This window comes from Trichoderma asperellum, chromosome 1 (genome assembly GCF_020647865.1).
Source record: "Trichoderma asperellum chromosome 1, complete sequence".
In the NCBI taxonomy this organism is placed as follows: domain Eukaryota; kingdom Fungi; phylum Ascomycota; class Sordariomycetes; order Hypocreales; family Hypocreaceae; genus Trichoderma; species Trichoderma asperellum.
Window position 1 is genome coordinate 486,990 of NC_089415.1, and position 14,706 is coordinate 501,695.

Below are 14,706 nucleotides of genomic sequence, written 5' to 3' on the forward strand. Positions count from 1 at the left end.
TGCGCAAACTTGCTCAAATAAAGCTTTCCTGATAAATATTTATAAGAACTAATGTAAATAATGTTAATAAAATCTATAGAATAAACAATGAATATTTATAGCCAGACGGAATTATTAACCTGCATCTAAGGATTCAGCGTTGCAAAGTCTTCCCGACAAAGAATACAACAATGAACACCACCAACTGCAGTGCTAGCTCGGCACCCCCAAATGTCAGCAGCGGAACAGACCCGCTGGCCATAAGCCAGACAGCCGCGGATGCTGGACAGACCTCTCGCCGTATCTTAGACATCATCTTTGAGTATGCGCTTAACAAGTTCGACGATTCGCGAGAGAGGCTGGAGGGAGGGACTCAGAACTTTCTATCAGTCATACAGAAGTTCGTTGCTGCGGGCACAAGGGTCGAAGCTTGTCTTCCCGCGTTCCCATTCAAGTCTGCAAACAGGGTCTACAAGGTCCTTGGGACACTGCCAGATAAGGCGGAAGAGCTTGCGCTCGAAAGGCTGAACAATATGTGCCTGCGCATACAAGAGGTTTATCCGCCAGGAGCTCGTGTCACGATCATTTCTGATGGCATTACTTACAACGGTATGATCTCTCTCTCTCTCTTTCTTCTTATTTTCAAATTGTATTCTTTTGGAACTAATATTATATCCAAGATCTCTTGTCAATATCTGACCGAGATACCTGGGCTTACGGTCGATGCTTGCGCGATTTGGCTTCTAAGAAGAAGTTTGACAACATTGCCTTCTCTAGAATCAAGGATCTTTTGGATTTGCCCCTTCCGGAGAAATTGACAGAAATCATGTACATTGCAAATTGCACAGCGTTTAGGCGAGAGCTCCTCAACAAATATGGTAAAGATGATCTCGACGTCGACGTCGAGATCGCTAACAACCCTGATACCAAGCTGACATATCTTGGATACAAGAGATTCCTCGAATCTGACCTCAAATACATATTTCCCCAAGGGCCAGAACGCGGAGCCAATGAGTACAAAAGAGATTGCAAATACATTGCAAAGCAGATGCTAATCAGAGGCTACGTGAGAGACACCGAGTGATCCAAGGGTTTAGTCTATGTCGCTGACAGTTTACAGGCTTTCGCCCAAGCGGTTAAACATAACTATCCAAATCACTTGCGCCTGTCTATCCATGAGTCAGTGGCGGGCCTGAAGCTCTCGATATGTCTGCTCAACACCAAGACCGGCTTCACCACCCCATGGCACTGCAGTGTAGCTCAGCTGACAGACGGAGAATGGGTCAGTGCGCCAATGGGCGAGTTTACCAAGGATGAGAAAATGGAGGTTGTCATTGAAGACGGACGTCCCATGTACTTCCGAGAGAGACCCTCAAGTCATGATGAGTTTGGTTCAACCGGAACTGCGACAATGAACTACCTGCAGGAGGCTAAGCAGATTAGCATGAGCGGGTATCTCAGCTCAGTGTCTACATCACGGACTGTCTCACCAGTAATACCATCACCGAAGGATACTACAGCTTTCTCACCCGGGGAAGATGCCGCGAGTAGCAGAGCAAGTACGCCAGAGACGCATAGCCCGGTGACTTTGGCTACGGTGAACATTTTGCCTGACGCTGCCGACGAGCATGAGACCTCCCTCCAGGCGGAGAAGAGTAAGGGACAGGACAGTTCATACGGTAGACGGCTCATTCCTCAGATCATGGACGGCTTAGCGGCAAGGGACCCTGGGCGGATCGTCTTCTCTCTGATGACAGTAAGAGATGGGACCCTTGAATGTCTTCATGTGTCTGCAAAGGTATTCACGCGTGCGGTGGACAGGCTTGCTTGGTGGATCAAAAGCCAGGTCGGCATTAGCTCATCGAATAAACCAGTGGGATACATTGGGCCGCGTAAGCACACTTTTAATTGTTCAGGACACACGTTTTATGATATATCGGACTAATGACTCTATGCCAGATGATCTTCGACATGTATTGTTGACATATGCATGCGTTAAAGCTGGACACTCTGTACGTTGACCCGGAATTGACTGATAAGTCTTGGTGCTTACTTACTTTACAGGCCTTGTTTCTATCGCCAAAGAACAGCACTGAAGGGGCCTTGGCGGTTCTTGACGCCACCAAGTGCGATGTATGGGCTAATGCCAGCGAAGTGCCTCTGACCCCTCTAGTAAAGCAGTTGTTGGAAAAGCGACATATGCGGCTCTTGGAGCTTCCTTTGTTGGACAACTTGCTGGATGATAAGCCGACAGACCCATTTCCCTACACCAAGACATTCGAAGAGGCCAAGGATGATCCGTTTTGCTATCTCCACACGTCGGGCACAACTGGCGTGCCGAAGCCGATACCTTGGTCTCATGGCCTGATTGGCACTATGGACGCAGTGAGATTACTGCCGCCGGTAGAAGGTGACAATGGGCTGCTCCCGTGGACCTCGGACTGGAAGGCGGGTGACACGATTTATTCAAGCTTTCCAATGAGCCATGTAAGTCCGCTATTCTATAGGTGACTGGTCGAAGAAGATGTGATTAGCTAACTCCCACGCTTTAAGGGGGCTGGTATCATCATGGATATTCTCATGCCGGCGTTGTTCGACCTGCAATGTGTCTTGGGTCCAGTAGGAGTGTTGCCAAACATCAACCTTATCGAGAGTCTGGCAGAGAACATTGACATTGACATCTGGAGCATGGTTCCGTCTTTGGTTGATGAATTGGGCGAAACACCAGAAGTCCTAGCCAAGCTGCGAAAGTCCAAATTTATTTGCGCTTCTGGAGGGCCTGTTAGCCCGACCAGCGCCGGAAAGGTAAACGACGTTATTAGGGTACTGAATCTTACAGGAACAACGGAAGGCTTGTTTATCGGTAACCTCGTTGTTCCGAGAGAAGACTGGTACTGGTTCTGCTTTCATCCGTACTCTGGGTTTGAGTTTAAAGAGGTGGAAGAGGGTACGTATGAGCACTGGGTGCATCGTAACGAGCATTGGCCACTTTTCCAGGGAATATTTCAGACATTTCCAGACAAGGACTCTATCAACTTCAAGGATCTCTACAGAAGGCACCCGTCAAAGCCGGATCTCTGGGCGTTCAAGGGTAGAAGTGATGATCTTGTGGTGTTGTCCAATGGATACAAAATATCACCGCTAGAGACCGAGGCTTCTATAACAACCCATCCGGCAATCATGGGCTGCCTCATATTTGGTACCGGAAAGCCACAAGCAGGATTGCTTATCGAGTTGAAGGACGGCTACGAGAAGACAGACGAGCTTCTCAATAGCATATGGGATACCGTCAAGCAGGCAAACTCACAATCGAGGCACAAGGATCAGCTACTGAGAGATTTTGTCACTTTCTCTGAACCCGATAAGCCATTCGTGCGTACCGATAAGGGTACTATCAAGCGCCCAGCTACGCTGGCACTATACGAAGATTACATCGAGCGCTTCTACGGCTCTCGAAGTGACGAGTCGGTCAGCTCGATCGTTATCGACACGACTTCTGCAGATGCGATACAAAATGGCCTCGGGATTATTTATGCTCCAGTCCTGCCTGAAATTAATAAAGCTGCGCCAACTGCCAACTTTTTTGATCTTGGCCTAGACTCACTTGGAGTGTTTTCAATTGTCAAGTCTATAAGAGCTGCGACGAGCCTGGGAGAACATCTCGCTCCGCGTCACATCTATGCCAACCCTAGTCTGGCGAGTCTATCCATCGCCATCAAACGTCTTGCGGCGACCATCAAGGCGGAGATGTCAAAGGATGCTGCTGCAGAGGAAGACGAGCTCCTTGTTAGAATCACCCAAGAGGCTGCGCAGCACAAAGCTCGGCTGTCATTTCCATTGAATGCACTTGACTATGTCAACCCGAACCATGGCATGGGTCTCATGTTCTACTTTCCGCTGCGTGACGGAGTTGCATTTCAAGATGTGTTTGAGAACCTTCAGCATGGTCTCAACCGGACCTTTGACATGATACCCGCACTCGGCGGTAAGATGATGAAGCGTTCAGAACAAGAAATTGGCTGCCTCAAGGACGACCTCTGTGTTACTATCCCGCCATTGTCGATGGCTTCATCTGCCCATAACCGGCTTGTATACAAGGATCTATCAGATGTCCTTCCAGCTTTCGACGAGTTGAGAGATGCAGGGTTTGTAACGTCGCTGTTTTCAGATAGTCTCGTTCTGAGAGATGATCCTTTCCCAGTCTTCCCGGCAGACATTTTCGTCGGGCAAGTCAACTTTGTGAAAGGTGGATGTATCGTCGCTGCTGATCTTAATCACTGTTGCTTGGACGGCGTTGGCGCCGTGATAGCAATAAAGGTGTGGGCAGAGAACTGCAGATACCTACAGGGAGATGCCTCGGCTACGTGTCAGTGGTATGACCCGGAGAGCTTCAACCACAGCTTGCCAGAGATAGTCCACAAGCAGGAAGGATGGCCTAGCTCAATGGACGAAGCTGATCCAGCGGCATGGGATGTCTTGCCATTCTTTCCTCCGGACAAAAGCCAAAAAATCAAGGCTACCGTGGATAAGGTTGCTGGAGATATTTCAGTTGATGGACCTTTTCAGCCCGAAGTTCACCCTCGATACGGATTCCCCCTGCACAATGTTTGGCCCTTGCCTCCTGCTGAGAGGTGCATGACCACCACCATGTTTCTCATCACTGCTGAAAGGCTCGACAAGATGAGAGACAGTGTGTCGTCCGATAAGGCTGTCCCAGGACAATATCTATCAATGAGCGACATCATACAGGCCTTTTTCTGGCGGGCTGCCACCAGGGCACGTTACCGTGTAGCGAAAGAGATTCGGAAAGAAACCTTCCACCCTGAGGCAAAGTCAATTCTAGAACTCCCCACAGACGGTCGACCCTACTTTTCCTCTCATCTACCCTCAACGTATATGGGCAGTATGCTCGTTATGAACCGCTTCATTATGGATCTCGAAACACTCTGTTCCCCTGACACAAGCATAGGCCGCATCGCCTGGCTGCTCCGTCAGTCTAACGCGCGAATCACCCCCTCACTTATCCACGACGCATTAACCATCCTGCAAAATTTGCCCGAGCATAGCAGATTCTCAACAGCTAACATGGGCCTTGATCACATGAACGCTATGATCTCCAACATGCTGCTTTTCCAGACCAGTGAGATATGTTTCGGTGATAAATATTTTGCGAATGGAGGATCGCCAGAATCGATGCGCCCACAGGTTGAGAGAGGGAATGGACGCTTCCGATTTTTAATTATTCTGCCCATGAGGAAGGATGGAGGAGTGGAACTCATGTTAGGGACACATCCTGAGGAGCTGGCAATGTTTAGAAAGGACGAGGAGTTTATAAAGTATGCTGAGATGATGGGCAAAGGGGCTTGACAGTCTTCGGTTTGGATGTATATGTAACGAGACTTGATATAGAGTGTACATAATTAAACTGAATCTCCCACAGGATTGCACTGGTGCACATTAGGTGTACCAGAGCCAAATATACTTGAGCTTGAGAAAATAACGAAGGTATATTCATCGCCACATAACAAGATGCAAAAGATACGCAACAACATAGAATGTTTATAGTAGACATTGAGAGCTTTTGATTCAATCCTCTCTGAAAACGAGCCAAATTTTTCATTCTACGTCTTCGTCCACTTGCTGTTACTGGTAGGCTTGTGGTGTTCCTGCCTGTAATGAAGGTCGCATTCTTCAAGCGCGATCCCGGCGCCAAACATTCGCAGGATCTAATACAAGGTCGAAGCCAAGGCGATGTAGATGCGATGACCATTATGGCTGAACCGTCTCTGTAAAACCATTTTACTTATAGCAGATGCACCAGTCGTGGAGTTGGAGTTTACGAAGGACGGGTAGAACGTATCCGAAGACCCGCGCGAGCTCAACGTGGTATTCATCGGCGATCTTGCGAATATGGGCTTTTGAGGTCAATAACAAGTGTAGTCCAGGCAATTTACATATATGAAAGATGAGGAAACTTGAAATTATGCGGAACCTGCCATGCCAATTTTGATGGACTGAACTCGGGTAATCACACTGTCTGGTAAAACGCTGGGAGAGGATCCAAGTCAAAGGCCGACAAAGCCAATATTGTTTGTCTCGTATGAAATGAGAAAATACATGCTGTGAATAAATATTTTCTATTTTACGGGCTGCTCTCTGCCTTTAATACCTATTGAATTTACCTTTAGCATATTGTCTCTTGTTCACCTTAGTTGCAGAATGGCCCCAAGCTGATAGCCACTCATTTGATCGGGGAAATGGGGACCTTCCCCCAGAAAGTTTTTGCCCAGTTAGGTAAGTGTCACGGCACGTGCCCTCATAATTTGGCTTTATCGCATCCAGCCTCACGCCGCGTATTGCAGCGCCAATCCAACCTTTAAGAGAATACCAGGACACGATGTTGGTGAAGGGCTGATGTCTGCCATTCAACTACGCAATGGCCTCACTTGCTACAGTAGATGAGGGCGTGGCAAGAGTACGTTCACGTGCTGGTTCGTAACCCAATCATCCAACACGATCAAGTGATGTGCCTGACGGCCCGTCTTTAGGATGCCATACCTGCCGGTTACGAAAAGTCCGATGCAAAGCTCATGCTGGGACTTTGGAAGATGCTAAAGAGCAAGCCTCTATATGCTCCAATTGCAAGAGACTAGGGCTTAAATGCCGATGGCAGCCTCCCGCTCCTGGCGAAAGAGTCTCACCTCCACCAAAGAGGAGACAAATGATCGGACGGCGCCCCTCACGTCGTGTAAACGAAGAGAATTCGCGTTCGTCGCCTATGCCTACGCAGCCTCTGAAAGATGATTCGACTCATACTCTGGATGAAAATGATGATATCCCCGTGTTCAAAGAGCTAATTGATCGTAATCAAACTCCGCACTCAGACCAAAGCAATGATGTCTCGAGCCAGCCACAGAGTGACCCGTTTGAGCTATTCTCTGGTGCTCCATACTATTTTGATGCTGATCTGGACTACCAATCTCTGGAACTAGATCTCTCCGGCGAAGGATTGAATCTCATTCCTTTACCAGCTGTGTCTCCCTCTGTGTTGCAGGGACCAAACAATGCGCAAGCGCTTTCCTTTAACGATGGATTTTCTCTCGAAGATGCTGGCAATAGCGTATGGCAATTTGAAGCACCATTAACAGACGGAGACCAATCAATACTCCAAACTGTAAAGGCAAAAGGCCCTTCAGTGAACGAAGGCAATCGACAGTTGATCCAACATTACTTAGAGGTAATGAAGGGATACGCCAAAGTGGACGATCGTTCTAAAGACACAAATAATCTTTTTATTTCGGCGTTTTCAAAATCTCTGTCCTTTCCTCCACTATTTTATGCCATTTTGTCCTTCTCAGCCTCTCACCTCTCAATGGAGACTCCTTCTTACAGCGAACAAGCAAAAGTCTATGACCGTTTAGCACACGAGTCATTTAACCAGTTTGCACACGATAACACCAGCACTGTAGACGGCTTGCTCTCAGCTCTTTTTGTGAGGGTCAAACAAGTACATGTGACAGCTGGCAACATCGACACCTTTTTCGAGTTAATTGCTGCCGCGATCGATATCGTTCGCAGTGAAGAAGTGGAAAAGGCGCTTGCAGACCCATCCAGTCTAATCAGGCGTATTGTCATCCGCCTTGCTATTTTGGATGCGCGAGCATCTCACTATGGATTGGGCGGCGGGAAGCTCGTCCAGCATCTTCGAAATGTCCCCGCTATATCGTCCATTTTTGAAGAAGTAGGGCAGACTTCAATCATTGGTGATGTGAATACCCTTTTTCGAGCCGACGTTTTCCGCATGCACGTTGCACGACTTGATCTGAGGATACAAGATCAGCTTCGAAGTGAATCCGCCACTTTTCCGCCTGTGCGCATAGAAGAGATCAAATCTCTGTACAAGTCTATTCAGCAACAGGCTGATCTTTGGGAAGTGGATGCCGTAAAGGACAGATTAGAGGACGGAGAAGATATTGTTGAGGACGAACAACTCAGTTCTGCCACATATGGTCGATTCACCGTCTTATCGGCTCTACACTCGGCTTTGTTATATCTCTACACGGTATATGTGAGTACTTTTACTTACCTAGTCACGAGTAAAGATGTGCTATTGACAATATACAGCCGTTAATGTCATTTGATCCAGAAGTTTCCGTGTCAAAGATACTTCATTACCACCTGAAGATTCGCCATGACCCGTCGCGCAGCTGCTCACCTTCCTCCATACTGCCGTCTTCACTGTTTCTTGCCGGAATTTGTACTGGTGACGCAATTCGGCGAGACTGGATTATTGAACGTTTCCGAGAGGGGGAGGCCTGGGGTGTTTATATTCAGAAGGCAAGAGAATTGCTCCAAGCGATTGTGAAACTGCGTAAAAATGGACATCATCCCAGTATACGCAGTGTCATGGATGAAGTAACTGGAAGGTTTATTATTTGACCTAATAGTAATGTTTAACTTTAAATGCTATTTATACCAACGTCACGACATGTGAATTGATGAAAACTATTCATGTACATCTACCTCACCATCACAATGCTTTCTTTTTTTCCCAGCGTTGTGATGGATCCTGTTGATGAATTAGTAGAGTGAAATTTCCATGTTGCTTTGATATCTGGTTCTTTAATAAGTCTAAAATACATGTCAGTCAATGTATAGACCGAGTGAAAATGGTTAAATGCCGATGAAAGGTAGATATGTCTCAAGACAACAACTTCAGTATTGCACTGCATCAACCACAAGCGGTATTTCTTCATGGATTAGGATATAATGAATAATAGCCGCCAATATAGCTACGTGGTAGGAGGGGTTCAAGCACATTGGCTTAGTTAAGGAGTCGTCATGGCAAGATCGCATGCGAGCACTGCTTGTCAGCAGTTCTAGGGATTTACGGCAGCTCAGTATACCGTATAAATAGCAAGCATATTTTCATTATGGCAGATGTCAGTACGTAGTTACTATATGGTAATAAATATTTGCTATTTGCTATAAGCGGCCTGGAGGTATCCCCATATGGAGCATGAAACCGACAATTTACAAAGTGTACCTGAATGTCTGCCACCGCTCAAAGTCAGTCTTATCACTAAATTCTGTGCTTAGTATCTCATCCGTGCCACCTCCCTCTCTAGCAAGTTTCTCATCACGTCGCTTATTCTCATGCCTGTACCATAGGTACTGAAGAATCGGAACAATGATCATTAAAGCATAACAGCCCACTATTTTGCAAAAGTCAGAAGTCAGTTGAGGTGTGATATTATAATCCGAGACATACTGAGCATTCTAAAGGCCAAGTCGTAGACTGGTGCCTGCTTGTCGAGGAAAAATTCTAAAACACATGTTAGACAATGTTCATAGATTCCTGCGTTGGAACGCTTACGAGGGCCTGCAATGAGTCCAGCGGCCCAGCCTGCGAAGATGATACCAGACGCAGTCGACTTTTTCGTGTTTCCTGCATAATTAGAAGCCATTAATCCGGTACTAAGGGTAAATGACATGGTGTGCCTGGCCAAAAGTTAATTTATACAAGTTTTGTCGCGTACACCGCGGTACTGACGTGAAGGTAAGATAGTAACCTGCGAGACGGCCGGCTCGGTTGCTATCGGAGAGTACATGCAGTAAGGATGCACCTATCAAGGGCGGTATAGATACTATAATCGAGAGAAGAAGCCTGATATTGTTGTGATGAGAAGCAATATAAGAAAAAATGAGGAAAGTACCAAGCTGGATGACGGCGGCCGGACACGCAGAAATAACCGTTGTTTGCAAGGCTGAGAAACCAAAACCTTGTACAATCTGGCTCGAAAACTGGAGAGATTATGAGCTTTACATGGATAATAGCCTGGAAAAGGACACTTACTTGACTCGCAAATGTTGAGGGCATGGTGTTACCACTGTATGGATACTCGTCAGCGCTGCATCAGATAAATGACAGCGGAGGTATATATAGCTTACACAGCTGTCACAAAGAAGAAGATGGTTTGGGGATCTCTCAATGCTTCCCAAAATTGAGACCATTTCCAGTGATTATCCGTGGAAACAGTCTGATTATCCCTCACTCTGTCTCTTGCGACTTCTCTCTCGCGTGGAGTGAGCCACCTAGCGTTGGAATAATTGTCGGGCATAAGATAGGCAAGAATAAGTGCAAAGACAAAGCTGAAGGAGCCGAAGAAAAGGAAGAAGATCTTCCATGTAGCTATTGATGAATTGTGTACTGCTACTAATTAGCGAAAGATTATACACACGAGTTTGAAGCAAAAAAAAATCTTACTTGACCCAAGGCCATATGAGAGGATTCCACCAAAGAAATTCCCAATCTGTAAACAATGAGATTCAATTACTACCATAACAAAATAAAATGAGAACACGATACTTACTGGTGTCCCACCGAGCCAAAAGGCGGTCCTGAATGCTTGTTCCGGTCGAGTCCACCAGTTACTTGTGACAATGACAAAGACTGGTCCTATGATGCTTTCCACTAGTCCAAGGAAAAATCGTGCGGTCATGATCCCCGCAAAGTTGAAGCATAAAGCTAGATTGGATTTTAGTGCTGCAATGAAGCCACGTAAAATCGCGACGTACGTGTAAGCAATATTATGCTGGACCACGCCAGCACAGCCGCGGCAATAAGCTTTCCTGTATGTTGTGGCCATTTGTGAACGATTTTGGCCCATGTAATCGACCCGATCATATAACCAATATAGAAGATGCTATGCGGCTATTAGCTTTCACGAAGGGCAAAATGGAGGGGAGTCTGACCTTCCCAGCCAGCTAAATTGTGAGCCATGGAGATTCAGTGACTGTTTCAGACCAAAGATTGAACTATAGTTGATGAGAGTCTTGTCCAAGAACTAAGTAGAGATGGTAAGCATGCATAGAGAGTTTCTATACAGGGATAACCAACGGAAAAAATGTAACAGCCGCACAGAAGGGGCAAAATGATGAAATCTATCTTTCTTTTGACACAGGCTGCTTCTTCATCGGTAAAGAAGGCTTCCCCGGGCTCTCTCGCGAGTTTTATATCCAAAGTTTCGCCTGGGGTAACATCTTCAACATGATCGGTGGGCACATGAACTTGGTCGTCTTTTTCCATGTTTCCAGAGTCAATCGAAATCCTTGTGGCAGAGATGCCTCCAGTAGTCATGATGAATAACGCAGTGAAAGACTCCCACGTGTGTGATTTATCTACCAGCAGAGTGGCAGTGGAAGAGATGCATATTAAAATAATCTTTCGGTTTTTTTTCGAGACATATTAATGCTATTATAACCGTTAAGTTGAAAACCAGTAGTCTATTGTTAATGGCGAGTCGAGAGCCGATACTGTCGGCTCCGGCTCACGTGATCTTGTCGGCTCTTTCATTTCAATCTTCTCGGTGTCACTGTCTTTGCCGACAAGCGATAATTAGGTCATGTGATGTTATCGGCTACGAGCTGCGTGTAAGTCGAGGGAGCAGTTGAGGGAGCAGTCGAGGGAGATAAACACCCCAGAATCGCTACATATGCTGCTGAGAGTGAAGACCTTGTTGGTACAGAGCCTCTCCGTATACTTGAATGAGTCCATACTATTATCAGTTCACCATGGCAGTTGGCAAGACACAACCTGCAGAAGAACGCGTCTTCGAGCCGCAAATCACATACCTACCCGACGGGGAGACCTCGCAGCCTGTGGTTCTCGAACCCTATCACGTCGATCTGCTCCCCGAATATGGCTATGTTAGTCGTGAGTATCTCATGAGTGGCGTGGCTGCTGGTGAGCCTTATTGCACTCGTCTCCTCCTGCGATGCCCAGCAGACTCAGCCCAATTCAGTGGTTTAGTTGTGGAAGAGCCATCGCATCTATGGGGAGGGACAAGCATTTGGCGTCATATAAACCGTTGGTTGATGAGAAAAGGTGAGACCATGTATCAGACTATACCTTTAGCAGGCACCTGACGAGGAAATTCAACAGGGCATGCTTGGCTCGAGATTGATTCACAGTCTCCTTCAGCAATTGGCAAGATTAAGAACCTCGATCCCGAACGATACAAAAACATGAATTTTATTCCAGGCCCCCTGGCGGATGAGTTTATGGATACTATACCATTCATGACAGCTGTTACACGAGAGATGCTGGAGCAATCATACGTTGATTTCAAGAAGAAGTGGTGGCCTGCAACGACCCAATCTCCAGAGATTATCACAGCGGCTTCCTACGCCCTTCGTTCCGGGGAGTTGGGCATTGCAGCTACCAGAGTGATTTTGACAGGTTTATCCCAAACAGGAGGCGTTACCAGGCGGTTCATCACACATTCATCCCATCTCAGACTCCCTGACGGCGGTCTCCCATTTGAAGCGTTTATTCCCTGTCAGTCTGGCGGAGCAGCCTTACCAGATGTTCCAGGAGCCAAGATAATTGAACTTCTAGGCGAGTCGGAATTCCAGTCTGTTCGGCTGCCGTGTGGGGTCAGCGGCCAAATACTTGGTGTATCTCATCGGCGAGCCGATAGCGATTCCTTTCGGCTCTATGAAATAGCAGGCATGGCTCATCGCGAATCCCGATACCCTTCAGACATTGATGTCAAGCGATGGTCAGTCGCAGATCTCAATGGTGCAAAGTGGAGTACATTTCCAAACTCTTTTATCTACCACGCTGTGTTTGATGCAATGGAACGCTGGACGAGTAATGATGCTATTGCTCCTCCTTGTAGCTCCATTATACAAACGATTGGCTTGAGCGATGAGATTGTCCGGGATGAACATGGCAATGCGGTGGGAGGGGTAAGGTCATTATATACAGACGTGCCATTGTCTCGTATTGTTGCCGCTACCCCCAAGGGCCGACCAAACTGGTATTGTGGTAAGTTGTCATCTTGGTTTCTAGTTGTATTTCAAGGCAGCTAATAACCTAATAACAGGCTCCGAATGGGCATTTGCACCTGAAATGTTGCAAAAGCTGTATGGCACGGTGGCCAACTATCGCCGTCTTGCCGGTTTGGCTATCAGCAAGCAAATTAGAGCTGGCTTTTTACTTCCGGAGGATGCTGAAGTGCTTCGACGCGAAACTATAGAGAGCGTTGTCTTTTGAGAATTTCCTCTATTAATACTTCCGCTATTCTTCTGCCCTTTGGCAAAATTTTCTATAATCCCTACGTTAAACTACAAATAGTACTCTACCTTTATTTATTATAACAATCGTTATGGAACTTATGATTAGAAAGGTGTATGCATAATAGGTTATAATGTAATCGCTATTTAAGTTTGGGAGTAGTAACTACTTTATTGATCGACATTGCAACATACTCCACATTATGTTCCGTCACTAAGCAGAAATTAGCATTAAAACAAAGCAATCATAAGGGAGTGACGAGAACAAACATCCTGTTATAGATATTCTCCCAGATGGCAGAAGATAGATGTGGTAGATCCCTTTCAATTGTCGAATTTGATCTGGTTGTAAGCCTGTCATTGAGAACATTCCAATCTTTGAGTTTGTCAGCGGCTTTGTATGTTGTATCATCTTACGAAGTATTAAATTGCTTACATCCGTTAGTATGTGATCCCAAGAACCTGGCGTTTGGTATTTCAAGAGCGCGTCCAATAGTCTTTTTCGCATTGACTTCATACGGTGACTCATGTGAAGCAAATCCTTTTGCCACTGTTGCTTCAGGTCTGCGTCTCCAAGTACTTTTGCCACAATCCTGGCTCCGTTAATGGGGGCAGTTGTTATTTCAGCGCGCGAAAGTCGTGAAAGCATGTTGAGAGTCTTGGATTTAGCAATTTCCGTCCGGCATACAACGTGAAGTACGCCCACACGCTCGCCATACAGACCGAAATTCTTGGAGAATGATTGGGCTACTAACATTTCCAGAGATGTGTTATAGAAGAAATGCCGCACTGACCAGGCATCTTCTGCCAAATCTCCAGTAGCAAAGCCCTGACTAACCTTGGATTAACTCATAGAGCTGCTTCGAGCTTAATAAAACCACTTACTAGGCAACGTCAAAAAAAGGAACAAGGTTTTTCTCCTCGCATACAGCAGCTACAGCCTTCCACTGATCCTTGGTGAAATCAATTCCGGTAGGGTTGTGTGCGCAACCATGGAAGATAACAATGTCACCCTCTTTGGCCTTCAACTTGAGGGTCGATATGGTGTCTTCGAAATTAATAGTGAACGACTGCTTATTGAAGTATGGGTATGTTTGACGCTCAATTCTGCTGTCTACCCACTGCCAAATTTCATGATGGTTGATCCACGTAGGGTCTGGTATCCAAACGGATCGGGGACGGCGAGCCTTGGCCAAAAACAAAGCACCGAGGTGATTTGCCCCAGTGCCTGCGATGGTCTGGATGGAGGCGATTGTTGCGGCATCTTTGCATGTTGCACCAAATATGAGGCTTTGGGCTCTGTCGAGTAGGGCGGTATGGCCGAGTATAGGCAAATGTTCGTGATCTGTAGTCGAGTCACTCCATAGCTGTTGTTTAGCCTAAAGAAAGTAAGTAAAGGTAGCGATTGTTGGGCAACGATAGTCAAGGCTACTTTTTCTACAGACGGCAAGATCCAAGGCCTTGCATCCTCGTCACGGTAGAACCCGGGACTGAGATCAACTTTGAAGGGAAAATTGTCTGCCTTGTATGCCTCAATCAAGGCAAAGGCGGCATCAGGTTCCGCCTCGGAGAGGTTGGCAAATAGCGACATGGCGAGGTAATTCAAGATAGTCCCAAGATTCCCATATAGGACTGCGCATTAACTAG

At 46.6% G+C, this 14,706-nt stretch overlaps 5 protein-coding genes across 7 annotated transcripts; 3 read left to right on the forward strand and 2 right to left on the reverse strand.

The window, feature by feature from the left end:
- The first annotated feature begins 100 nt into the window (after positions 1-100).
- Positions 101-5,436, forward strand: TrAFT101_000108 (putative NRPS-like protein biosynthetic cluster). Its single transcript, XM_024911097.2, has 6 exons — positions 101-588; positions 660-1,045; positions 1,100-1,871; positions 1,939-1,991; positions 2,044-2,466; positions 2,533-5,436. Exons 1-6 carry the CDS (start codon positions 171-173, stop codon positions 5,344-5,346), a joined length of 4,866 nt encoding a protein of 1,621 aa, XP_024755820.2. The 5' UTR covers positions 101-170; the 3' UTR covers positions 5,347-5,436.
- Positions 5,437-6,380: 944 nt separating this feature from the next.
- TrAFT101_000109 (uncharacterized protein) lies at positions 6,381-8,463 on the forward strand. 2 transcript variants are annotated; one of them, XM_024911098.2, is made up of 3 exons: positions 6,381-6,470; positions 6,528-8,047; positions 8,104-8,463. In XM_024911098.2, the coding sequence occupies exons 1-3, from the start codon at positions 6,416-6,418 to the stop codon at positions 8,416-8,418; spliced, it is 1,890 nt and encodes a 629-aa protein (XP_024755821.2). In that variant the 5' UTR covers positions 6,381-6,415; the 3' UTR covers positions 8,419-8,463. The 2 variants fall into 2 exon arrangements, with proteins under 2 accessions (XP_024755821.2, XP_065982020.1); XM_066125923.1 differs by having other exon boundaries at positions 8,126-8,463.
- A 451-nt stretch (positions 8,464-8,914) lies between these two features.
- Positions 8,915-11,238, reverse strand: TrAFT101_000110 (uncharacterized protein). 2 transcript variants are annotated; one of them, XM_024902819.2, is made up of 11 exons: positions 10,880-11,238; positions 10,735-10,826; positions 10,558-10,685; positions 10,353-10,507; positions 10,247-10,292; positions 9,931-10,189; positions 9,836-9,869; positions 9,533-9,783; positions 9,356-9,480; positions 9,251-9,304; positions 8,915-9,194 (listed from the first exon to the last, which is right to left on the reverse strand). In XM_024902819.2, exons 1-11 carry the CDS (start codon positions 11,117-11,119, stop codon positions 9,013-9,015), a joined length of 1,566 nt encoding a protein of 521 aa, XP_024755822.1. In that variant the 5' UTR covers positions 11,120-11,238; the 3' UTR covers positions 8,915-9,012. The 2 variants fall into 2 exon arrangements, with proteins under 2 accessions (XP_024755822.1, XP_065982021.1); XM_066125924.1 differs by having other exon boundaries at positions 10,353-10,685.
- Positions 11,239-11,403: 165 nt separating this feature from the next.
- On the forward strand, positions 11,404-13,247 carry TrAFT101_000111 (uncharacterized protein). Its single transcript, XM_024901267.2, has 3 exons — positions 11,404-11,866; positions 11,924-12,811; positions 12,870-13,247. Exons 1-3 carry the CDS (start codon positions 11,527-11,529, stop codon positions 13,037-13,039), a joined length of 1,398 nt encoding a protein of 465 aa, XP_024755823.2. The 5' UTR covers positions 11,404-11,526; the 3' UTR covers positions 13,040-13,247.
- A 696-nt stretch (positions 13,248-13,943) lies between these two features.
- On the reverse strand, positions 13,944-14,650 carry TrAFT101_000112 (putative secondary metabolism biosynthetic enzyme; the record flags this gene model as incomplete). Its single annotated transcript, XM_024906265.2, has 2 exons — positions 13,944-14,438; positions 14,492-14,650. The coding sequence occupies 2 exons, from the start codon at positions 14,648-14,650 to the stop codon at positions 13,944-13,946; spliced, it is 654 nt and encodes a 217-aa protein (XP_024755824.2).
- Between the last annotated feature and the right edge of the window lie 56 nt (positions 14,651-14,706).

Bases quoted from the DNA above. Each gene is read 5' to 3' on its own strand.
- TrAFT101_000110 (XM_024902819.2), bottom strand. From the start codon at position 11,119: ATGACTACTGGAGGCATCTCTGCCACAAGGATTTCGATTGACTCTGGA. The intron at 9,481-9,532 runs GTCAGTACCGCG...ACTTTTGGCCAG, and splicing joins GGTTACTATCTTACCTTCAC to GCACACCATGTCATTTACCC. The intron at 9,195-9,250 runs GTATGTCTCGGA...TTTGCAAAATAG, and splicing joins CTTGGCCTTTAGAATGCTCA to TGGGCTGTTATGCTTTAATG.
- TrAFT101_000111 (XM_024901267.2), top strand. From the start codon at position 11,527: ATGAGTCCATACTATTATCAGTTCACCATGGCAGTTGGCAAGACACAA. The intron at 11,867-11,923 runs GTGAGACCATGT...GAAATTCAACAG, and splicing joins CCGTTGGTTGATGAGAAAAG to GGCATGCTTGGCTCGAGATT. The intron at 12,812-12,869 runs GTAAGTTGTCAT...ACCTAATAACAG, and splicing joins CCGACCAAACTGGTATTGTG to GCTCCGAATGGGCATTTGCA.
- TrAFT101_000109 (XM_024911098.2), top strand. From the start codon at position 6,416: ATGGCCTCACTTGCTACAGTAGATGAGGGCGTGGCAAGAGTACGTTCA. The intron at 6,471-6,527 runs GTTCGTAACCCA...GCCCGTCTTTAG, and splicing joins AAGAGTACGTTCACGTGCTG to GATGCCATACCTGCCGGTTA. The intron at 8,048-8,103 runs GTGAGTACTTTT...GACAATATACAG, and splicing joins TATATCTCTACACGGTATAT to CCGTTAATGTCATTTGATCC.
- TrAFT101_000108 (XM_024911097.2), top strand. From the start codon at position 171: ATGAACACCACCAACTGCAGTGCTAGCTCGGCACCCCCAAATGTCAGC. The intron at 1,046-1,099 runs GTGAGAGACACC...GACAGTTTACAG, and splicing joins AGATGCTAATCAGAGGCTAC to GCTTTCGCCCAAGCGGTTAA. The intron at 2,467-2,532 runs GTAAGTCCGCTA...CCACGCTTTAAG, and splicing joins CAAGCTTTCCAATGAGCCAT to GGGGCTGGTATCATCATGGA.